Consider the following 25429-nt stretch of genomic DNA (forward strand, 5'->3'; position numbering starts at 1 on the left):
TTCTAAAAATTCTCACTCACCTAGAACCTCACGTTTTTCTCTGTGCAACTACAGACTGTTTCTTCCCAAGCAAAAAATACGCATTGAGCTGGAATAGAAGCTAATTTACCTCAGCAATATAAAGGAAAGCATCTTTAAAAGAATGCCAGGAAAATATACCAAGGCAACCTTTTGGAAATGCAAAACCACCACATTACGTTTGGTCAAACCAGCTTAGCTCTGTGCTCTGCCTGCCAAACTCGAGTTCCACAGAATTCAGCTACAGGTAAAGCGTTCACCCTCGAGTGGAAGCAGCCAGCCTGCACAGAAGATAACAAGAATGGGAAGTGCAACATATTAGTTCTACTTCCAAGTCACAACCCCCTGAGATGAACTGTCCCTGCTTTGAATTAAGTGGTACAATTTAATCGGTTCGGTGTGGCACACCCACCCCCACTCAGATGTTCCCTCCACACCAATACAACAATATCATCAGCACCAATGTCAAACCTCTGCACTGGGTGTTTACACTGTCTTAGGAAACAAGTGCTTTTTCTGTTGTATATGATCAGGAACAGTTTTAAAACTGACTGTATAGTAAGCTCTAGAAAAATCTGTGTTTGCCATCCATTGATGATGTGAATAAACAGGTTGCCTCAAGGTTCCTGCCAGTCAGAGAATACCAAATCTGAGAAGTTTTATTTGTGTTTCAAGACTTTCCAACGTTAAGGAATTACCTCTTTAAGATTACTCTGAACTTGTTTAAAGCAATGCAGTGCTGCATGAACAATAAAAACTTGAATTAGTTTTGATTATTTATATGTCTTGCTGGCTAGCCAAGAGTAGGCAGTTACAGGAGAATCAGAATGGTTCTTGTCTCACCCTCCACTCCATAAGACAGCTTTCAGAGCTACCTATTTAACGTAAACTCCCAATTAGCTACGCTGCTTTTCAATTAAGTCACATGATTCATGATACAGTTAGGCCAAGACTGCAAACAGGATCAAATAAGTTGCCTGAAAACACCAGCAGAATAACCTTGAATAACATTCACATCACCTACCACACAGCAGTGCTCACCCTTGAACCACACTGACAGTAAACTGTGGGGTCTTCATAAGCAGGATTTTATTTTAGTCTTGGGGGAGGGTAGGGGTTGAATATTAACTTGCTGTACTGTCCTGCAGAATGTTTCATGTGCCTATGAAAAAAATCATGCTCCCTAAATGGGGGGAAAAAATTGGTAACAGTTCCCTAGCATAAGATCAATCCCGTTGCATTTGTGAAATCTCCAGTCCAGTGCAGACCTTAGACTCCTCAAACTGAATCTGTGTAGTGATGTGATGGGAACTCCTCCAGCTTACCAGTACCATGAAGATGCAGGAAGCACAGCACAGCACACAGATTCAGCAGGTCACAAATCTGAACACTGGCCCTGCATGTGATGGCATCGGATTGCTAGGGTTCATCAGGGACCATCCCAGCACGTGCCCCATTTCTATCAATCACAGAAAAGTTGGGCAGACTAGAATAAACAGTGTTTACACCAAATCCTGCGTGTGTGCTGCTTGCTGAACTGTCCCTATGGGCTAGACATTGAAGGCATCTGCACAGGATGATCCCAGGGCCATGGCCAGGCATTACTTTGGTGTCCTGACCACACTGCACTTCCCAGCCCTCCCCGTGGGGCTCCCTGCAGAGCTCTGACCCACAGGCAGGTGAGCTGCCCTGAATTCAACCATGAAGCCCACCTGCTGTTAGCGCAGGACTAACCCTTACTATCAACTGCTGCCCTAGAAAAGCAGAATAAAATATCTTCTTTATGTCAAAACATAACGTTTCTAACATAAATTTTTAATTTCTTACAAGAGGGAAACACTGAAAACAAGACTGTACACTAAGGGGTAGGGCAGGGAGGAAAACAATGAGATCATCTGTAGTGCACTGCATTTACTTATGAGAAAAACATTCCTCATCCTCACTGAACTGCTTGCTATACACACTATAGCAGTGATTTTTACCAACAACAGCTCTGCAAAACGTCTTCCTTTGCAGAACGCAGCTTGGTAATGCTTTATTTCATCAGGTGGGTGGAGAATTTCCCTGGGAAAGTTCTGCCACTATAGCTGTCAAAATTATCATACCTATTTGAGGTATCTTTAGAATCCTATCTTCCCTCAAAAACGCTGCCTACAAGCAATGTAATCACAAATGAAAACAGACAAAAAGAGTTCCACTACTTGTGAAAAAGGAAACCTTTGGCAAGTAACTTGCTAACGCGTGCCAGAGATAGATGTATCACTGTACCAGAAGCTTTAATCAACAAATGGGATATGCTAAATAGTACCAGGGGTCATGAGAACATCTCACACAACAGAACTCAACAGCTGAAGGTGAAGGAAAAAAAAAAAAAAGACAAAGCCAAATAAAACAAACCAAAGTGCTCACTCACACTGCAATTAAATCCATTGCACACTGTTGCATGCGTTCTGCTAGACTACTAAATAAATTCAAGTGGTACTGTTAGATATCAATCTAGCTAATGCATCCTAAAATTGTAATGCCATGAAAGACTGGAAATAAGGCTTTTGGATACCACAGAATTGATTTTCAACATAAAAACTTGCGCAAACTCAGATACTTAATTTATTCCATCTACGCTTGTTACCGAGCATTAACAGTGTATTTGTGCAAGTAAGTGCACAAACAATCCATTAAAACCAATACAATAAAAATTAATAACGATGTAGACAGCATTCACACCCAGTGTAATACCAGTTTCCAGGCCCTTGCTAATTGCTGTGAAGCCTTTCATCACACTTGCGCTGCCTGGCACGTTAAGCCTCATTTAAGCCACGTATGTCATTTATATGGCTGACTTGTGTCTCGATATAAAAATCAGGTAAACTAAAGCAGGGTAACCACACCGCTGAAATGCAAACACGTAGCCAGCATCACACCCACACAGCTACATTCATACATAAACCGAACAATTTATTAGGCAAAACCCAACACAGTATGATTTTTGATTCTTCAGGACAGGCTATTCTTGGATTGAAAACAGGTGATTAGATGCCCCACAGAGGACATCGCCGTGCGCCGGTGCCGCGTGTTTTCAGAGCGCTCAGCCAGCACTGGCACTGCAGCACCGCTTAGTCGTGAACACCCACCTGAACTACGATTCTCTGACTTTCAGCACTGTACTTGGTTTTGTTTGAACACCGGAAATTTGGGGAATTCTCTTCGCTAACATTCAAAAAACTGTACTCAAATCAAACCTTTTCTCCACATCCTCTACACCAAAGAGCAGAAATCACAAGGATTTGTGACTGGATGAAGCCCTGGGCAACCTGATCTAAGATGGACCTGCTCTGAGTAGGGGGCTGGATATCCACACCTGTCTTCCAGCCATGGTCTTCCAGGCTACCTCTTTACTACACTACCTCTTTACTGTGCTACTCATTAAAAAGCAAAGATCAAGTTATATTCTAATGACTAGGCTTAAGTAAAAAGAAAAAATTTAAAATACAAGTATCATGCTACAGATAAAATCTGACATTATGCTTTGAGGACAACCAGATTTTATTTTTTTTTTAATGTTCCAATACTGAACATATTGTACTATAATAAATGGTAATTTCTGCTCCCCCCCCCTTTACCTTTTAGATAAAAGTTACTGCTTAAAACTGCTGAATTGAATACAACAACAACAACAAAAAGTATTTTACTTAATAGAACCACAGGATGGTTTGGGGGAAGAGACCTTAAAGATCACCTAGTTCCAACCCCCTGCCATGGGCAGGGACACCCTCCACTAGCCCAGGTTGCCCAAAGCCCCATCCAACCTGGCCTTGAACACTGACAGGGAGGGGGCAGCCACAGCTTCTCTGGGCAACCTGTGCCAGGGCCTCACCATCCTCACAGGGAAGAATTTCTTCCTAACACCTAATCTAAACCTGCCCTCTTCCACAATCCCTCTCCAGCTTTCTCCTCTAGAAACCAGTTTTTCCTTAAACAAAATACAAACTGTTTTCAATTTGAAAATTTCCAGTTCTCCATAGTAAAAAAAACAAATTAGTTTGTAAACAAAAATTTAGTTAGTAAAAAAATTTAGTTAGTAAAAAAAACCCCAAAATTTAGTTAGTAAAAGAACCAAATTTAGGAGTATCTTACGTACTCCTCATATTCTTGTTTTTTATTTGTTAATACAAGAAGTACTTTCCAGTATTAATGAAAATACGGCAAAAAAATTCCTCAAGTTTTTTTGTAGTAGAGTATGTTGTAAAAAGAACCCAGTGGGCTACAGAAAGGTCAGTCACTGCAATACACCAGCATACTTTCAATAACAAGAGTTTGAAAATCTGATGTGTGTCAATTTAGCAAAGTCAGAACAATACAGCAAGAAAACTGTAAAGCATTTAACAGACCCCCTTCCAGGCTCCAGCCTCTATCTCAGCCAACAGCGTTACAAACTGCAGCCTGCTGGAAAGCTGACTACTTTATCCGACATCATTTTTTGCTCTAAGTACAGCAATTTCAAGATTATTTTCCTTCTTACTAACCTAAAAGCTGTTCAGACAGATCTCTGTTTCCTTTGGGAACTATCCCATAATCAGGGTAGCCAACATCTTGTTACACTTTATTTTGCTACTTCAAATTTCACTCTCTGCCCCTCTACTGGCATCACCACACACTGGCCGCCTTCCAGCCGAAACCACTTACCAGTGTTCTGAGGGACAGACAATTCTGCTGCCATAAACTCAGGGAAAAAAAGGGCACATTTCCCCATTTTATGTGAGGGATGCAACCAATCAGGTGGCTGTGAATGAACCACATCGTACCTACACGAGGCAGCACAACTTTGCTACTGTCCACTGAAAAGAACGTCTGGCACATCTGCTATTTCAGGAAAACCCACTGAAATTGTGTTGTAACTTCAACATGCTTTGCTGCAGGTCATAACCATTAAATACTCAAAGAACTACATGGCACCAAGCCCCTGAAATACACCATATATGTAGTGTGGTACAGACATACACAGAAAAAATAAACCAAACTTATCCTAAAGGGTTGGAAGTTGTTAACAACTAGAAAATTCAGTTTGTGAAACACCTTTTAACACCAGATTGTTGATTCTAGTCAATGCTACAGAAAATATCCTTAAGAAGATGTCCTGGTTTTGCCTAGGGTAGAGGTAATTTTCTTTCCAGCAGCGAGTGGAATGCCGTGTGTGGGAGTTAGGATGAGAGCAGTGCTGATAGCACCCTGATGTTCTAGTTGTTGCCAAGCAGTTAAGGACTTTTCAGTTGTTCATAGGAAAATGTCTTTCCAAAATTTAGAAGAGACAAACATCAGAATATTCTTGCCCAGAACTCCTTTGTCAGTTTTCACTTCACAGCTTCATAGTTCTTTCTTGGCAGATGCACTGACAAGTTAGCCAGCCATTCTTCACTATGCCTAACATCTTTATAAGGACTTGTCCTACTGCAAGTCATTGAGACTTGACCTTCTAAGTTGTCATCCTCTTCATTCTTCAACAACCCCAATATAGACACTTTTCCACCACCCAAAATCCTTCTGTAATGAAGCTTCCTGAGTCCTAAAAGATTTCTGGGTCAAACTCTATTCAACTAAAATACCACTTTACACAGAATTTTGAAGAACAAACACATCATACGCTATGCACTGCCATTTTTCCAGCCCTGGGGTTTAATGCATCAGCAGGAAACAAAACTTTAACAGCTCCATTGTAAAAGATAAATATTTACTTGTTTATAGGATAGGTTGTTCTTATAAAGGAAAACAAAGGCAATCCCAGGCAAACTGCCACCAGTGTTTCTAAAAACAAAGGTCTACCACAACTATTTTCCTCTTATCTGGTCAAGTCTGGGAAACTAGTCTGCTGCTAATGAGTGGCATCTGCTGGCAGACAGGCCCTCCACAAAAATCACATTCACCACTAAAATTTTTAAAAAAAGAGAGAGAAAAAGGAAAATCAGAGTTTCTGTTACTCACAAAGCAACTTTCACTTGCTTCTTGGCTGACAGGATGATGATGTTTCTTTTAACGATGTAACTCCTTTCTCTGATGGTACTGAACTACCCATGAACCAGAATGACCCAGTGCTGCCTATAGTCAATCAGCAGCAGAGCTAGTGAAAAAACCCCACAACCATACAAGACCTCATCGTTGTAAACCACTAAGGACATAATACACATTTGCTATCTGATTAAAACTCTTCGTATCATGGATCTCTTAAATTCTTACAATGACTCATGGTAATGGATGTTAAAAAGTTCACCAGCGTGTTTCACTGCAACCAACCAACTGGATGTAACACTTCAAGAGCCCCAGAAAACAACAAATATCATGATTTGCTGCTGTACACCTTAAAATGAATTCTAAGCATTCAATCAAATTTAACTTCCTGTAAATTAAGTACACACACAGAGTAAGTCCATATAACACGAACCAGAATATACTTAATTTTCGAGCAACCTGGCTGTACCTAAAGCATACTTACACTTTCCATGAGGTGCTATTCTTACAAGGCATAGTTCATGTGACTGTAGCAGACGATAGCTTTTTGGCTTTAAGCATCATGCTGGGTGACCAGCACATGCTATATTCATTTAGGAAGAGGCAGAAAAATGAGATATTCAACTTAAATGTTCCAGCCATGTCCAGAAAGGAAAGTAGAAATAAATGTGGGTTTATACAATATTTCCATTTTTAAAGAAAATCTTTTAACAGCACCATGCAATACCAATGTACTTTGCAACAGTATGCAAGATACAGCATTATTAACAACAAAGTTTTTATTTTGGTGAAAAAAAAATGCCTATTGAGCTACTACTGTATGCTTTCAAACATATAACGGCTTGAAAGCCCAACAGATCACTTAGGAAAAAAAACCCCCACAACTTTAAAACAAGATAGTTTTGTGCCTAAATACCAAGACTCCATTTCCTCCAGGTTTGCTCTGCTGGGCCTACCATGGCTGATCAGAATTCTGCAATGACTCTTCTCAGCTGCCAGGTTACTCAGACAAAGCCAGAGCGGAAAGCTACTGTGATAATTATCTCCCTTCCTGATACTACAGTAGCAAGCAGTGGTGTGCTTTTATGTCATGTATAATACACAACATCTGACATCAGATCAACAATTACAGAACCAGCTGGTTACCCAACTACCATTATCCACTGTTGATCTGAAACATGAACAATCAACCAATTGTTAGACTTCTAGAAATTAAGGGAGACCTCTGTTGGTGAGCACAAGCCATGTTCTCAGACTGACCCTGTGCTGGTGTCCTCATCACTCCACTGGAGACCTGGCCAGAGCACTTCCCAACTCGCACCCCACAACATGAGAAGGCTACAGACGGAAAACCGGGGAGCTGCTGTGCACATCTCAGTGCAGAGCCTGAGATGCAGCCTTGGCACAATCACTGATGGAGGCTCTAAGGGTAGTTCACTGGGCCAAGAATGCTTGCTGGAAAATTTACGTTACTGATCTAGATTACAAGATGAGAACTTGCAAAGAAAGACTGCAATAGGAAAAATAAAGAACAAAATACTACACAGTACCTCAAAAATAAACAGCTACTAAGGAGTACAGAAGAAGAAAGTACTTAAGCTGATGAATATGCGAGAGGAAAGCTCGAATACGAATGAACAGAGCAAATCCATCCTGTTGCACTGTTTAATCACCAGACTGTGAGGAAAAGACTCTGAAGAACTCCAAAAACTTTCCAATTGCAGGAAAAAAAGGAACTTTTACCTTGCCAATATCTGCTGAAAAATACAGAGTCATATGTCGGGAGTCTATATAGAGTTCCTAGAACGTGATTAGGATTATTTTTAAAGCAGTGTGGAAGCTAGTGCAGGGTGCTTATCTTAGGCTGGTTCTCCATTGCAGGTCTGATTCATCTACTAACTCAATTCTGAACAGCAACCTGAGTAAAAATCATCATAAAATGAGAGATCAGCACTCTAAAAAAGGAAGAGTACATAAAAAAGAAGAGTACATAAAAACAGAGATCGTACATAAAATCAGAGAGACTAGATATATCACAGAGATTTAAAACTATTTTTCCAATAGAGAAAAACAAAAATGGGCATCAGAAAAGCAAATTCCCCAGCATCACTGTGGAAGCAGAAATGCCAGGGCAACACTTTGAGAGATAACAGTGTTGTCGGTGTCTTTTTTCCCTGCTAGGTTATCAAAGGCTGGCCACGCTAAACACTGCAAACTACTGGGGTAGCTGCTGCTTTTTGTTTCTGGGGTAGCAAACTACCCCTATACAAACCAAAACCAGAAAGCACATTATGGAAACATTATGGCTAAACCAGATAGAAACCACAGTCAAGTTTTTGAATGAAAATGTCTTCTCAACATCTGCAGCAGTACATTAACAAATCTCAGCATGCACCTTAATAAATAATTCAACAAGAATTGAATCTGTGAAAAACCGTCTTTATAGCTTAGTTGTTCCTTAGCACGGCAAGAAGCCGCCTCAGTTTAAGTATTTGCTGCCATCGAGTGTTCACTTCAAAAACTACAGGATACATGAAGGATTCTTTCTATTTATCAAGTCAAAAAATCAGCTCTCAGACTACGCAAGAGGAAGATGATGATGAAGTTTCAAAGCCTGCTGATGTAATGTGAATTCTTGCCTCTGTACAGGCTGCACATACATCAAACAGCGTACAAACTCTATTACAAAGACCATGTGCTTCCACTGTGCGATCATAAAAAGCAAGAAAGTGCTTATGAGCTAAATGGTATTTGGTGATCCACAGAAAATAAACCTATTGTTCTGGTTGATTCTATGCAGCTATCAATACTACCAACTTCAATACCTTCAGTGATGCCATCTCCAAAGAAGCAATGGTTATAGGGACTTCAGTTCAAACCCTTCTACGCAGCTGCTTCTAGTTCAGATTCAGGAAAAGGAAAAAAGTTGTAGTGACTTAGTGATCTGTTCATCATTTCCTCTAAATTAGGGAATACTCCAGGAAGAAGAAAAAAGTGGTATAAAATAGCATAAAACTAGTTTATCAATTTTACATCATTCAGGAATTCCCATGGAGCAAGGGAATACACATCTACATTTAGGGCTCAGCTGCTAGCCAGTCTTGAAATCTGGTTGCAAGATCAATTTAGAAAGTATTGTCCAGATTTAACTAGTTACTGCAGCAGGGAGAGGAATTGCCTCATACCCTCTTCTGCCTCAGTCTGCTCTGTCACTCATTAATATCCCTGGAAGAACAAAAAAGGAGCACATAAACAGGACTGAAGCTCCCCATATATCATCAAGTCTAAAACTCAGCACTCAGTAGCTCTAGGTCTAGTATCACCTCTAACTTACTTTCAGTGTAAGAACTGGTTTTTTTTAGAAGTACCTCATTAATATTGCTTCTGGAAATGACCTTTAAAAACCTATAAATTCAAACATTTTATCAGACACCATGATTAGACATATTTTCCAAGTCATATCCATCAAAAAAAGCCGTTTGAAATTAGTGGCTTTGAAATGGAGAAATACAAACGTTTCAGCAGAACTTTCCTGCTCAGAAATTTTCACTCAGGAGTGAGTCGCATAAACAGCAGGATATCACTCAGAAGATGTCTGGTTGCAGATACAGTCAGCTTCTGCATTGAAACAGCCAAAGCTGTTTGCACTAGGAAAATACAGCCAAATCAATAAGACGATTGATAAAAATACCACTAAACACAAGATTATGAAGTTGAAATCTGAGATTCAGCTTCTTGTAGAAAACACGTTAGATTAACTAACTGAAGAATTAGTGAACTGTATAAAAAAAAAGGCCTTCATCCATCAATGGGTCCCAACACAGTAGTGTTTCCAGATACAGCCCTGTAAGTACAGCTCTAGATTCAGATGTGATCCACACATCTGAGACTTCTAAAACATCCCCCAATTTGTGCAACGCTACTTGTGCAGACACCTCGTGGTACGCTGAAAGAAGGGCAAAAAAAAATTCAAAACAAATTATTCAGATGTGCTCCAGATTCCGTTTTAACTCGCAGAAAATATCCATTTTGTGTCTACACAGGACAGAAAAGCACATCTATGCAGCCTGTGCAATTACAGCACTCATAATATTATTGCGGTAATTACAAAATATGGTACTTGACAGCACTTGTGGAAAGTTGGCAGTGTTTACAGTGTTGATAGTGGAAATGCACTGACAACACAGTAAAACCTACCATGCTTACAAAACACTACACACCGACAATATTCACACAAGTACCAAACAACTGCTAGAACGAAGGTGTCAATAAATTACAAACAAGCAGAAATCCTTACAAATTTGCAATTCCAATTCATAGTCAACTTGTCTGTTTGATCCCCTACATTGTCTGAAAATACAACAAAGTTCAAAAGATTTGTGGGTTGGTTACCTCGATATTACCTCTGTTTGAAAATCAAACTTGGTAAGGTTCTCTAAATTCTACTGTAAAATACTTTAAATAATAAAAAATAGACAGTCTTGGAACACCAAGATGGGGGCAAAGCAATCACAAGAGCCAGCTCCTCTCTTTTTTTATTTTAAGACTAAGAGGAACAAGAACTCTAACAAGACACATGCTTAGAGACATACAATTTAAAGACAACTTTTTAAGACACCAGTTTTCTTCCTGCAGCCTGTACCAAGTTAAACCTTTTGAAATGGCTGTTAAGAAACACTGAAAGAAAAGCAGAGTCAGGCTAAACTGCAGCAAATAAGACAAACATTCAAAGAGTACTCAGGGATCTGAATGCACACTGCCAAAGTAACAGATTCCTCATCATTATAGCTCCAACTAAAAAATCTGGAGGCCCTAAGAATTACATGCTGTCACAGATCTAATGTATACATGATAAAGGCTTCTGATTTCCTGAGTTTCAAATGCATGCACAAGTACTGCAGTATGTCAGCTGGCACGGTTATGCATACACTGTCTCCCACGGCTTGGACAGAATTTTATACCACCACTAGATGGAAACCTGAATTACCTTTTAAACTGGCAATGCTGTGACTGCTCCATCGCTGGTTCTGCTTCTACCACTACTGACCATCCCCATTTTCCTGTTTAGGGATCTAGTCACACTCTGGCTGCCACAAACCTCTACTCACAGAATCACAGAATCACAGAATCATAGGGATTGGAAGGGACCTTGAGAGATCATTGGGTCCAACCCCCCTGCCAGAGCAGGCTCCCTAGCACATATTGCACAGATAGGCATCCAGGCGAGTCTTGAATATCTCCAGAGAAGGAGATTTCACCACCTCCCTGGGCAGCCTGTCCCAGGGCTCTGTTGCCCTCACTGTGTAAAAGTTCTTACGCATGTTGGTGCAGAACTTCCTATGCTCCAACTTGCAGCCACTGCCCCTTGTCCTGTCTCCACAGACCACTGAAAAGGGGCTGGCCATTTCCCCCTGTATCCCATACTTAAGATACTTATAAACATTAATAAGGTCCCCCCTTAGTCGTCTTTTCTCTAGGCCAAACAGTCCCAGCTCACTCAGCCTTTCCTCATAGGGGAGATGCTCCAGGCCCTTAATTATCTCCGTAGCCCTTCTCTGGATTCTCTCCAGGAAATCCCTGTCTTTTTTATACCAGGGAGCCCAGAACTGGACACAATACTCCAGGTGGGGCCTGACCAGGGCAGAGTAGAGGGGGAGGATCACCTCCTTAGACCTGCTGGTCACACTCTTCCTGATGCATCCCAGGATCTTCCCTTGGTGAATCCATGATGACTACTCCTCATGACCTTGTTCTCTTCCAGTTGCTTGGTGATGGCATCCAGAACAAGCTGTTCCATAACCTTTCCAGGGACAGAAGTGAGGCTGACTGGCCTATAGTTGCCTGGATCCTCCTTCTTGCCCTTTTTAAAGACCAGAGTGACAGTGGCTATCCTCCAATCCTCAGGAACTTCTCCCGTTCTCCAAGACCTATCGAAGATGATAGAGAGCGGCTCAGCAATCACTTCCGCCAGCTCCCTCAGCACACATGGATGCATCCCATCTGGGCCCATGGATTTGTGTGCGTTAATCCCTTTGAGCCACTCCTGGACCACCCCCACCTCAACCAGAAGGAAGCTCTTCATTCCCCAAACACTCCTACTTTCCTCCAGGATCTGGGGTTCCCGAGGGGCCTTTGAAGTGAAGACCGAAGCAAAGGTGGCATTCAGTATCTCCACCTTCTCAGCATCCCCGGTTACCAGGACACCCGCCTCGTTCAGCAAGGGACCTACATTATCCCTGGTCATCATCTTACTATTCACCTATCTGAAAAAACTCTTTTTATTATCCTTTATGTCCCTTGCTAGCTTAATTTCCAAGTGGGCTTTAGCCTTCCTAGTTGCATCCCTACAGGCCCTGACAACATCGCTATATTCTTCCCAGGTGCTCAGACCCTGTCTCCACAGTTCCTGAACCTTCTGCTTCCCTTTGAGTTTACTCCCTGCTCATCCACGCAGGTCTTCTGCCTCTCTTTCCCGATTTCTTAATCAAAGGGATGCACCTATCCTGTGCTTGGAAGAAGTGCTGTTTAAATGCTACCCAGCTCTCACAGGCTCCCTTTCCTTCTAACTGTGTAGCGCACGGGACAGTTCCTAATAGGTTGCAGAGGAGATCAAAGTTAGCTCTTCCAAAATTCAGGGTAGCTACCCTGCTTTTTGGCTTGCTTCTTCCACTCAGGATCTTGAACTCTATCATTTCGTGGTTGCTTTGTCCTAAGCTGCCCCCGACCTTCACCTCTCTAATAAGCCCGTCCTTGTTAGTAAGAACAGGGTCCAGCACCCGCCCTCCCCTTGTAGGCTCCTGCACCATCTGTAGCAGGAAATTGTCTTCAGCATACTGCAGAAATTATCTGGACTGCATACGACTGGCCGTGTTGCTTGCCCAGCAAGTATCTGGGTAACTGAAGTCCCCCATAACGACCAGCGCCTGGGATTCGAGGCTACTTCTAGCTTCTTATAGAAAGTACTATCAGCCCGCTCCTCTTGATCGGGGGACCTATAGTACACACCCACAACAGTGTCACTCATACTAGCGTGACCCTTGATTCTTACCCACAAGCACTCGACTGATGGTTCATCTTTCCCCAGGTGGAGCTGAATAGCTGCTATCTCACATAAAGAGCAACCCCTCCACCTCGCCTCCCTAGCCTGTCTTTCCTGAAAAGCACATAGCCATCCATGACAACGTGCCAGCCATCCAGGCTGTCCCACCATGTCTCTGTGATTGCAATGAGATCGTGGCCGTGTGACTGCACAAAGATCTCTAATTCTTCCTGCTTGTTTCCCATGCTATGTGCATTTGTATACAGGCATTTTAGTGGGGCAGCAGGTGCAGGTATCCTCAACAGATCGCAGCGAGATTTCCGACAGGGGATGGGCAATAGTGGCTCATTAGGAAAGTATCCACGAGCAGGTGTACACGAAACTTGCAGAGTGTCTTCGAAGCTGAGAGCATTAATGTAATTATGCCCTGCTCATTTCCAAAGCCAGCACTATTCATTGCAAGGAATAAAATGTTAGGCATATCAGAGATTTATCCCACTTCCACAGCAGTTTAAACTTCCCCATTTAAGTCATAACTAACAAACACTGCTGTAGAAGCCAAACAAATCTCAACTGGGATTTAATTAATGCCACACTTTACCTAGCAAAAGCATATTCTATGCTTTACCAATACATGCAATGACCAAATCATCTGAAATTTAATCACCTATTTGCACACCACATATTTATACACAGTTCCATCACTTCAGTGGAAATTTCCTTGCGACATATTAGAACCTGAGGTGGCTGACATACACAAGCAACTGACATTACCAACTGATGTGACCCCAACAACTCAGATAGTATTTCCTGCAGGCACAGTTGTCAGCACAGCCACCTGACCAGCTACATGCAATCACGGGTATCACAGAGATAAGTGGCACAGTAACATAACAGAAATATTGACAGTACTGATGCCACAGCTTATGAAATTTTGAATTTGGAAAATATAGTAAAGATGTAAAACAAAATTTCGTATTTGCCTTTAAGTCTTAATTTCCATGAACAAAACCAAAAAAAAAGAAAACCCAAGAAAAAAGGAGCAGTGTATTTACACATAACATACACCACAGATGTATGGGGGTGGAGGGGTAGGAGGGAGAAGGGGCGCCCAAACTGGCCGTAGCAGTGGGCAGTTGAATCTGAAAAAAAAGGATGCCACTTTGCCACTTTCCAGACAACAAGTTCTGAATGTCCCTTCCCATGATGGGTGTGCACCACATGCAAGCTAGCAGGTATCCATCAGGTCATCCCAAGTCTCTCTGCATGAGAAACCTCCCAGACCACCTGGATTCTCCATGCAAGATGAATGGACACCAGCTCCTCCTTCCTAAACCAAATCTGAAGGAGCACCAAAAGGATGGAAGCAATGCCATAACACCAAAAGGATGTCACTACCAAGAATCTTAGCTATACAAATCCATGTGGTCAACCTTTGCCTTTATTGTTTGGGGTTTTTTTCAAAGAGACAATTTCACATGAATGCTGCTTCAGGAAATTCACCAACTCATGGGTGCACCAAGGTAAAATTGCCATGTTACACAGGTAGACTTCACATCTTACAGCAAAGCAGGCCACCAGGAACACCAGGTCAGAGCAGGCGGCTGATTTCCTGTGGCTGGTCATACCCCAATCCCACATGCTCTTCAATTTGTCAGCCACAACTCTGCAGCTCTCAGAAAAGTGAGAAATTCTTTCCTGCCTTTTGAGAAATATCAAAGAAAATAGAGGAAATTGTCTCCAATTTAGTTCTTACAAATTAATACCCAGAGAACACCCTAAGTGGGGGCTAAATACCTGAGTCTCAGTAGGAATTTACTCTTAATAAGAAGGATTTCATCCAGATAGCCATAAAAATCTCTAAAAGCAAATTCCAATGTATCCGGTAATGTTACAATGAAATACTATTCTTAAATCCTATTTCACAACTTTAATAAAAGTCATAAAATGGCAAAAACCCTAAAGTCATATTTCACTTCCAAAAAATGTATTTCTTTGTCAGGCAAAGAAAAGATCACTTATATAACATACTTCACTGTAACTGAGAGCGGAATACAGAAGTCAGCAGCGGTTTTGGACTCACGCAACCTCCGCATCTGCTGAAGGGCAGTGCACACCACCCATTCCCTCCCCAGCCTGTCTCCAGTACTGGCCACAGCTTCCTCTTCCACTCATCCAACTTTCTTTGGCTATTGCTCTTTAAATTCTACTTTCAACACCTCAATGTATTTTTGAATGTCAGAAGCTCAAAAATAAATCAAGAAGCGGATGGAAGATCACACTAGCCCAAAGAATTGAAAAGTGAAAAATTCTCTAAGTCTATCCAGTCATGAGCAGAAAAAGATGTATCAGGACAACTATGTCCTGGGAAATATCATCAGACCATCCCACAGTCATCCCAGCAAACTAAATTGCTCCAAGTGACATAGGCAATTGAAAACAAATTTGATGACTGACAATTAATTGCATCATATCAAAGATCATACTGATGCAAAAAATTAGCCATTCTTGAGAGGCTACACGACCAGGTTCTCCAGACAGAAAGATACAGTTCTGCCTTAATTTTGCCAATATAATGCCCAGATTTGTTATCACGAATGAAAAAGGAAAAAAAAAGTCACCTTTCTTCAGAGCATACCACAGCCAGCTCCAGAATCAGTCTCAGTTCATTTGAAAGCTTATAAAAAGGCTTTCAGAGTCAAGAGCGGCCAAAGCATTTCAAAGGCAATTTATTCAATTTATTAGATGTGAGAAAATGCCGTGTAATCCCGCACAATGATTCTGCTCATCTCAAGGTAGTCCAGATCTTCCCATCTACAGGGTCACGCTTTATAAACAAGCTAAATATAAAATAGTCATTTTCAAAATTAAAATCATTTACTTAAATGGTATAAAACAAATGATTACTGAAGTTAGTCAGCTAAATATTCTACATTTTATATTATCTGTAAACTGGAATAAAGTAATCAATATAATCATAATATTACCTATTCGTAAGGAAGCATTCTCATCAGCTACAGTATTAGAAGACTGTTGAACTAATTCACTTATCATATCTGTCAACATTAATTCAATGGCATTCCAAGGTAATAATCACTATCAATCTAATTATATCAGCCATCTCCTGTAAATGAGTACCAATTATTTTAATTAAAATATTAAATATTTAGAAAATAGAAAGGAACCAATATTAATAATTTATATACTTAATTTGAATCTACCTGAACAACCCTAATTCCTGAACAACAAAGCCTGCTTTCTGTGCAACCCCCATTTAATACTCTCCAGTGGGTTTCAAGAAGCATCGATCTAATACCAATGACAGGAAAAATGTGACATTATATAGATGCATACATACTTGAAGATTATTTCTATCAGTCTTTTTCACTTAAGATCCCAAGAATATTCAAAGGATAGCTTCCCTATTTTGTAAGCGCAAACAGGTCAGTTTAGGTTTCCCATAAAATGACATTAGCCATCTGTGCAGCTAGGCTCTAGCACCAATTTCTGTGCACTGCAAACAAGGGGATCCCTTCTCATCTCCTTTACACGAAAATGATACAAATCATTCACATACTAAAACAATATAATCTGGGAACCTTTCTAGCCCTCCCTCCCACCCCCTGTTTCTTTATAAAGTTATTTTTAGAAATCTTTCTTTAATGTTCCACCTGTGGTTTAGTGGACTGTAAGGATATTCAAAATGCCTGTAGCCCTGTTTGAGAATTAGGCTGAGCATTCAGTTCCTGCACTGAGAGTCAGGTTCCTCCCAAAAGCCATCGGCAGAACCTAATATTAAAGAAATACGGCTTTAATGCCCTGTAAATTTAAGGTTCCTTTAAGAGGTCTTGTGAAAGGTTTTAACAGTAAAATCCTACACATTTTTCACCACATTTCACAAGAAATCAAGGAAATTTGCTTAGCTTATTTTCTCTGATAAACAATCAATGTGCCCAGTTTCATTGAATCAGCATGATTCAAAGACCAAGGGAAGGAAAAAAAAAATCATTTGGCATGGCCATAAGACAATTAAAATGCCTGGCCTGTTAACTAAACAATTAACAAATAGGAACCAAACTGTAGGACAAGAAACACAAACACAGACTATGAAGCAGTACATTCAAGCACACAAAAAAGTTCTGACTATCCAAAAAAATCCTGAAGAGTTTTAACAAAAGTCAAGTAGTTTCATGTTAAAATAAGTTGTCCTGCTAAATTTTCATTCAAAAAGCATTTGGGGTAGCTTATTAAGATTAAAATTCATACTGCAGTCCTTATTCAAAGTCAAGAAACATCATATCCATAATGATTACCCTCCAGTGAATATACATTAAGATGTACTACTTAAATATACAATTATGAATACAATTTTTCTGTAATATGAGACATCCCATCACTCCGTACCAGACAACACTACATGCAATAGAAGACAGGAGGAAAGAACTTTTCCTGATGGAAGTTGGATATTTAACAAGGAATATAAACATCATTTTATATTAATGTTGTCATGATTTGTTTTGTTTGGTAAAATCATAAAAACAGATATGGAGAGAAGATGTACAGTTAAGGTTCACACACGTGAAGCAGCGTATCACTGCTTCGTGCAGTGCTAACCACCTGAGTCAAGAACGGGTCGCGTCGCAGGTATGCTGGTATGTTCTGCAAGAACCATTCTAGAGCCTCCAGACTACTTCTCATTAAAAGAGTGTCATGCTGCCCAGGGAGGGTGCAAAGAGGACTCCAACAAGAATTTGAGCCTCCTCCTTTGTTACCTAATCCAAGTTGTCTACAGTCTGCTTTCCTCAGTTATCTAGTTGGAGTTTTCAAGGGTCTGGGAACCACAGCACAGCATACGATGCACAGTGCTACAGGCCAAAAAACATAAAAGACTGCATTAAATTCCACCCTTGAAACAGATTACTATTTGAGGGAGAAAAAAAAAAAAATCCCAGAACAAAACAAAAATTAAAGATCAGACAAGCCACATTAACTATCTGCTAGTATTTCCCAGCACCTTGTTAGAAGACATGCTTGCAAAGTTTTTTATACAGGCATACTCAGTTATTACTTTCCTTTCCTTGAACATCACAGCTAGTAGTACTAAACTTCAGGTTTCAAAATCTGACTTCTGTTCCTTGTAGTATATTTTTTGTCCAGTTTTCCCTATAATCTTTTTGAAACATTTTGAAACAGAGAGACATGTTCACTATTTCTTTACTTCACAGAAAGGACTAAAGATATTTCAATGTGAAAATTTTCTTCCTTTTCTAGAACTATTTTAAGGAAGATTTTTAGCACTGAAAATAGTAACCTGTAACTTGTCCTTTTAGGTCATATTAAAATTGGAAGCAGTGACGTGGAAACATTTTGGCAACATCAACTAAACAGCAATTGAGAATTACAGGATCATCAGGTATTTGAGATGCAGATAAAAATTTTCCCGATTTCAGGATCTAGGAGTTGGCAAGAAGCCATTAAAGTACATTTATCCTTTTCCTCTGAATAGAACACCAAGCAGTGTTCTCCTTGCTGGTTCCTGACACCCCAGTGCAAGGATAATGGAGTTGCTTTACCCCCAAGGTTTCAGCTACAACAGGTAGAAGACATGGGTCAGATCTCCCCCCGCTACCCTTCTGGGGAAGCATTGGACACCTCCAGCTTCCAAGGCAGAAAGAAAAATAGTTTTGAGATTCAAAACCACAACCAAAACAGTTAGTTCAGTGAGAATGAACATTACTGGGAAGCTTGTCCATAGATCTGTCTCTTGCAGGTGATTTCACGCTCTAATTGAAATCTCTTCATCTGTGAAGTGCCTTTAACATATGTGTGGATTTTTTGGGGTCTATGAATATGCTAGCACCTGCTGGAGTTCAGGCATGTGAGGAAGGCACCTCAAGAGCCTCCCTCCTCCTCTGCTGCTCCTGAAACTTGTTACATCCTAATTGCTTGTGAGTGACCTGCTTTTCTGCCCAAGCACTGCATTCAGGAGGAGCAGCGCGGGGGTGAGAAACAAATGTTCATAGGGGTTCTTCACTCTGAAAAAATGTCACTCAAACTTTTATTGAAGTTCATGGAGAAGCTATTTCTACCTGTGTATTTAGCTAATTATAATGACACAATTAGCCATGCATGTAGTTATATACATACACACATTTTATATAATGCATTATTACAAATTATACCGATATTCTTGTGTGTACATTTTTTATGTAAGCATATATAGCTAATGATATAATTGTTGCCATTCTGTTATGCACCCTTGTGCATGCACAGGTACAGTCACACAGAATCACAGAACATGAGGAGCTGGAAGGGACCTGGAAAGATCATAGAGTCCAATCACCCTACCAGAGCAGGATGACCTAGGCTAAATCACACAGGAACGCATCCAGGTGGGTTTGTATGTCTCCAGAGAAAGAGACTCCACAACTTCTCTGGGCAACCTGTTCCAGTGCTCTGTCACCCTCACAGGGAAAAAGTTCTTTCTTATATTCACATGGAACTTCCTATGCTCCAGCTTGCACCCACTGCCCCTTGTCCTGTCACTGGCCATCCCTGGGAAGAGCCTGGCTCCATCCTCCTGACTCTCACCCTTTACATATTTACAAACATTAATAAGGTCACCCCTCAGTCTCCTCCAAGCTCAAAGAGGCCCAGCTCCCTCAGCCTCTCCTCATAAGGAGAGGTAGGTGAGGTAGGTAGGTTCACAGGTAGGTGAGGCAAGCAGGGAAGCCCCGCAAAACACAACCTGCAGCACGACAAGGAATGTTACCGCTCTGCAACGCGTGTGCCCTCCGAGCACACGAATCGTCACCTCGATGGCAATCAGCAGCGAAGGAGCCACCAGCCATTTTCCACCTCCCTCGCCACGGCACATACACACACCCTTAACCGACGCGAGCGGCAGCTGGCAGGGAACAGCACGGCTGACACACGCCGAGCCAGGGTCCGGCCGCCGGTTAAAGGGCGGCTTGCGAGAGGCCGCTCCCCCTCACCAGGGCGGGAGTCCGGGTCGCGCCTGGGCTTCCCCTACGCAGCGGGGGATCCCGCCGATCCAGGCCGGGACAGGCAGGCGGCGGCTGCACAGCGCCGGTCGGCAACGAGAGCCATGCTCGGAGCCACCCGAGGGTGGCGGCCCGCCCCGGTCAGACCCTCGCGGGGCGGCGGGCACTTGCCTCCCATTCCCGCAGGAAGCGCTGGGCCTCGGCAGGCCCGGCGGCCTTGTGCTTCCTGAACTCCTCCTTCACGTAGCGGTCCCCCAGCGCCCGCAGGGCGGCAGGCAGCGCCCGGTGCAGCAGCAGGATCCGCCGGTACAGAGCCCGCGCACCACCCGGCATGGCGGTGGCGAAGCGGGTCCCGGCGGAGCCCTGAGGCGGCCGTACCGGGGGCGGGGCGAGGGGGGCCGAGCGCCGGCCCGCGGCTTTTCGGCACCGGGAGGGAAGTACCGCTCGTCGGCTGAAGGGCCGGATCTTTTATTGAAACTAAACGTCTGCTTTATGTGGCAGAAAGGGAAGAGCTGGGCACTTTCTACCGGGGTAGAATTTGGTGCGGATTAATTATTTCATTAAACCCGAGATTCATGGCCTTACATTTTATTTATCTGCATGTTTTTACCTGTGGGTGAGAGGAGACGTCATAAAACATCTCACGGTTTCTATGGGGCTGCTCAGGACTTTGTGCTGCCACGTTGTTATCACCAAGCTCCCACTTCATGCTTTCCGACTTGCAGCCCGAGCTGCGGCTCCCCCACTCTCCATAAAGCTTTTTCAGCCGTCTTAACATCACATCCAAGCCACCCACATGGAAAAAAATCTTCAAATGCCAACAGTCGTGGGTATTTTGGAAAAAAAAGTCTTGAAAATCGGACGGTGGCAGCAGTGGCCAAAGCCCATCCTCATCACGGGTGCCTGTTAAGCTCCTTCCAGCTAGTCAAATCATTAACACTTGAAAACAAAAAGGAAACATTTCCATAGGCTCAGGGAGCATTAAACTTTTCCGGGGTGCTCAGAAGTGTCATAGAAATGTACTACCTTGTCAAAAGCCTGAGTTATATGTGAGCAAGAAATGAAAGACCCAACTACAGCATGTTAACTTGTGAGTATTTCTTGATGTTTATTCTCCCAAGCACTTCACTGATTGAAAACTGAAGTTCCTAGTAACACAGAAGTTAATGAAATAAAGGAAAAAGGTTATAGCTTCACTTTTTCTCACTGGCAGCTTCCAGTCCTCTTCCTGCCTGTGATACTTTCAGGGTGGGCAGAAAGGCCCTGGCAAGGCTGGCATGATCCTCAAAATGATTTCTTTTGCTCTCTTTTCAAACTGTATTTTCTGCAGACACTTATTTGAGGAAGGATTTCTGCAGTTAATGCATTTTGGCTACCCCCATGACCTTCAGTATGTTCAAATTTTAAAAAATTTATTTTAAAACTGATTTGCTTTATCGGCTTTATTCACAGTGATGCAATTCCTTGGTATCATCCCAGGGTGCATTCATTTACAGAATTTCTCTAAGTCTTCCTTTATAAAACGACCACCATACTTCAGTTGCATGTGTAGAGCTTTCTACTTGCTCCTTCTACCCTGTGTGGTGGTTTCTACTTGTCCTTTTCCTTCGTGGCCTGCTTAAGCCCTCTGCTGGAGCTTGCTTTTGTGGCTCCTGCACTAACCAGGCTGTGTCAGCCAGGCCTGTGACCGTCAACATTTTTTTACACCTTTGTCTTTCTGTCTGCAGTGACCAAAACCCATTTTGCTCATCCTCTGGGGCAGGTGGTTCCTATCCGATGGAGGAGGATTCTCACAACATCTGTGCACCTCTGGGGCTGCTTCAGCTTCGGGTCTTGAGCCTCCTCCTTGCGCCTTCCCTAGGTGATGCTGGAGGAGTGAGGAATTTGCCAGTAAATTCCCCACAGAGCAGCAGATAGAGCTGTAAGCTCAGCGAGCTGTCTACTAACAGGCTAAGTTGTCAGGTTTTGCCTGTTAACAATTTTTATATCCCCAAGTCCTCCAAGGGGTCTGGACTGTCAGAGAATGTGGCAAGGCTGCAGAGGCAGCTGAATGTCATTCCCCTTGTGTATTGGCACAAAAGGACTCGCCATCAGAACTCAAGACATAATAAAGTCTTAGAGGTATTACTTCTATATCATGACCTCCCAATCATCAGTACTCAAAATATCTCTGCCACAGCTTGGGTCCAGCTGCAGCTTTAGCTAACATGCGTGAGTGAAGCTCCTCCGCTTGCCTCTTGCAGGTGCCTGCCCGTGCTTCCAGGCAGCACTACTTCTGTGCCAGGCACTAGGGCATCTGTGCTACCATCCCCAGTGCCCCATGGCCTGAGAGAGCTTGCACCAAAGAAACAGCACCTCAGGAGGGGGGATTCAACCCACCACTTTTAGGCAAGTGGAGGTGATTGATCCCTACTTATTTTCAGCTGTCAATAGAAGGATGCACTGGGGTATATGTGATTTAGATACCCCATAAAGGACTCCTCTGTATCCAACTGGGCTTTTGAGTGCTGACTCAGTGTTAGTTATGCTGAAACCAGAGTGGATCCCACAAAGATGCCAGAGTATCTCTGTGCCATACTTCATAGTGCCTTTGGGTCTGGGGAGGCGGTATCAGTTCCACCATAGGGCACCGCAAAGTCATGCAGAGTGGTTTAGCCAATATACTAAATCTTTATTTACATGGCTCAGTCTTTTCCCTTGGATACCCAAGAAATCTGTGGTAAAGCACAGGTGCAACATGCTCTGTCTGCTTAGCCATCCTTCTGAGCTAGCAGCGAATCATTAAAAAGTAGAAGACAGACCTTGACTCTGTGGATCTGCCAGAGTGACCATGTTGTTTGCCACAGTCCTAACTCCAACTGCAGGAAGGCAGGAGGAATATTTCCATGGATTTCTGTTGGGTTTGTTGGGGCTTTTTTAATCAGTAATGTGTTGACTAAAGAAGATGAAGCTGAAGTATTTATTGAGCTTTTATAATTGCTATAATTTTTAAAATTATCAAGAGCATCCTGAGAGGAGTTCTTTTTGTGAATCAAAATAAATGATTAAATATAGAATGCAATGACGTGATACTCCTTCCCAGAACCCTTGATAGTCCTGACAAAGCTAAATTGTATTGTCAGCTGTTAAAAACTCAGGATATTCTGCAATCTTCTTCTCCAAACTGCAGGAAAATGTTAAAGTACAGTCTAATTTTCTGTTATTAAAATATATATATGTAGTCCTGCCCTGTGTTTCCTATTTTTGTGTTGTACAGATCACGACAAAACTGCATCTCTTCATAACAATGAAGTTTTGAATAAACTTTCTATATATTTACATAGATTCAAGGCAGTTCCTTTTGGCATACTATTCCAGACCAAGGCAGACTTTTCTGATTCAGAATCCAAGCCAAAGATCTGTTATGACGGCACAAATTGCCTGCTGAATATTTTGTGGCATCTGCCAGTGTGCCTCATAAAGTAAAAAGACACGGAATCATCCCTTCATTGTGGGAAACAACTGCAAAATGAATAGTTCCATAAATGACTTAGAAAAAGCTGTGGGTGATTGGGAGATCCACGGGAGGATTTTGTCTCTGTCTAAATGGGGTAGAACCTTGTCCTTGGTTCGACGGGAGTAAGATCAGTCCCAGAAAAAAAGTTGGACATGCAAACTGTTATACATGGATTCTGTTAAAACATGGCCAGCTCTTTCCCTGGGGCTTGGGAAAATGCAGGCTGATGAAGATACCAACCATGTTTGCTGTTGGCTGCAGAGATATCTGCTTGTCCATGCCTGGCCCAGGTGAAACCAGGGTTCCTGAGGGTACAAAAAAGGGCTACGAAGATGTTTATGGGACTGGAACATCTCTCTTACAAAGAGAGGCAGAGGGACTTGGGACTTTTTAGCCTAGATAAGAGAAGACTGAGGGGGGATCTTATCAATATTTGAGGGGTGGATGTCAGGAGGATGGGGCCAGTCCTTTTTTCAGTGGTGCCCAGTGACAGGACAAGAGGCAATGGGCATAAACTTGAATATAGGAAGTTACACCTAAACATGAGGAGGAACTTCTTTACTGTGAGGGTGACTGAACACTGGAACAGGCTGTACAGAAAGATTGTGAAGTCTCCATCTCTGGAGACATTCAGAACCCACCTGGACACTGTCCTGTGCAGTCTGCTGTAGGTGAACCTGCTCTGGCAAGGAGGTTGGACTAGATGATCTTTTGAGGTCCCTTCCAACCCCTATCATTCTGTGGCTCTGTGATTCTTCACACAGGCTGTGCTTGGGTGCCCCAGGCTGGTCAGCAGGGCACAGCAGTGAGAGCAGGGTGGGAGGTTTTAATTTAAAAGCTCCATTTCAGTGAGGAAAAAAAAAAATGCCATAATAAGTGTTGTTTGGTGTAACTCATCAAGATGGCTTCAGGTACTCATGGGTGCATCCCAGAGTTGGATGCAATAAATAAAGTACGTGATGATTTTTGAAGGAGAGTCAGCCAGCTGTTTCTGGACTTTCAGTCAGTTGCATGTTCAGCGCGTTGATAGTTTTTGGACATTAAAAGGAAGTTCTGCTTTGTTTCAGTTTATGCTTGAGCTGCTCATTCATTGCAGGATTTCTTGTTCTTTCATCTGAAGCATATGATCTGTATCATCCAAAACACATTTTTTTGACAGTCAAAAGAAGCGATTCCTGGAGAAGCTCTGCTTGCCTCCTGCAGATTTGAAAGATGCCAAGTGTATTGGAAATCTTCAGAGAATTTAGCTGCCAAACTCTATCAAGTTTCTGCTTGAACATGTGCAAGCAGAGCTTTGCAGTGAGCCAAATGTTGGCAGCTTCACTCCGGAGGAGCGCCAGCCTTGTATGTGGACCCTCCTGCTCGCCATCTCCCCATGTTCCTGTCTGTAAGTCTTCTCTCCCTAGTCCAGTGCCAGATTGTGAAGCACTGAGGCACCAGCACTTCTCAGGTAAGTGGTTGTGAAAGAAAGGGAGAAGAATCATGACGAACCTGTGAGGGTTTAATCTCATTTTCAGAAACATCTACTATTCAGCTGAAGTGTTCTAAAAGAGTTCAACTCCGTGAATGATTAAAGAGCATCAACATTCAGGATAATGACAGGTAAGGTATTTTAGAGGAAAAATCCTGCACCTTCATTTATAGGCCATGGTGCCAATCCGACTGTGAGCTGGAAATCTTTCTTGTCCTTAAGCCTGAATGTTTTCAACATTCAAAGAAAACACCCAAAAGATTGTCTATATTATGAAATGTGGTGAGTGTGTTGACCCTGGCTGGAGGCCAGATGCCCACAAAAGCTGTCTTATCACTCCCCTCCTCAACTGGACAGAGGTGAGAAAAGATAACAAGATGCTCATGGATCGAGATAAGGGC

At 42.3% G+C, this 25429-nt stretch overlaps 1 protein-coding gene across 1 annotated transcript in view; it reads right to left on the reverse strand.

Moving 5' to 3' along the window:
* Window positions 1–20397, reverse strand: part of SDHAF3 (succinate dehydrogenase complex assembly factor 3) — a 34297-nt gene extending 13900 nt beyond the window's left edge. The window contains exon 1 of the mRNA XM_084279768.1: window positions 20233–20397. Within this exon, the coding sequence (XP_084135894.1) occupies window positions 20233–20394 (162 nt within the window). The 5' untranslated portion in view covers window positions 20395–20397. The remainder of the gene's footprint in view (window positions 1–20232) is intronic.
* Between the last annotated feature and the right edge of the window lie 5032 nt (window positions 20398–25429).

Source organism: Gallinula chloropus (genome assembly GCF_964237585.1).
Source record: "Gallinula chloropus genome assembly, chromosome: 2".
Lineage (NCBI taxonomy): Eukaryota > Metazoa > Chordata > Aves > Gruiformes > Rallidae > Gallinula > Gallinula chloropus.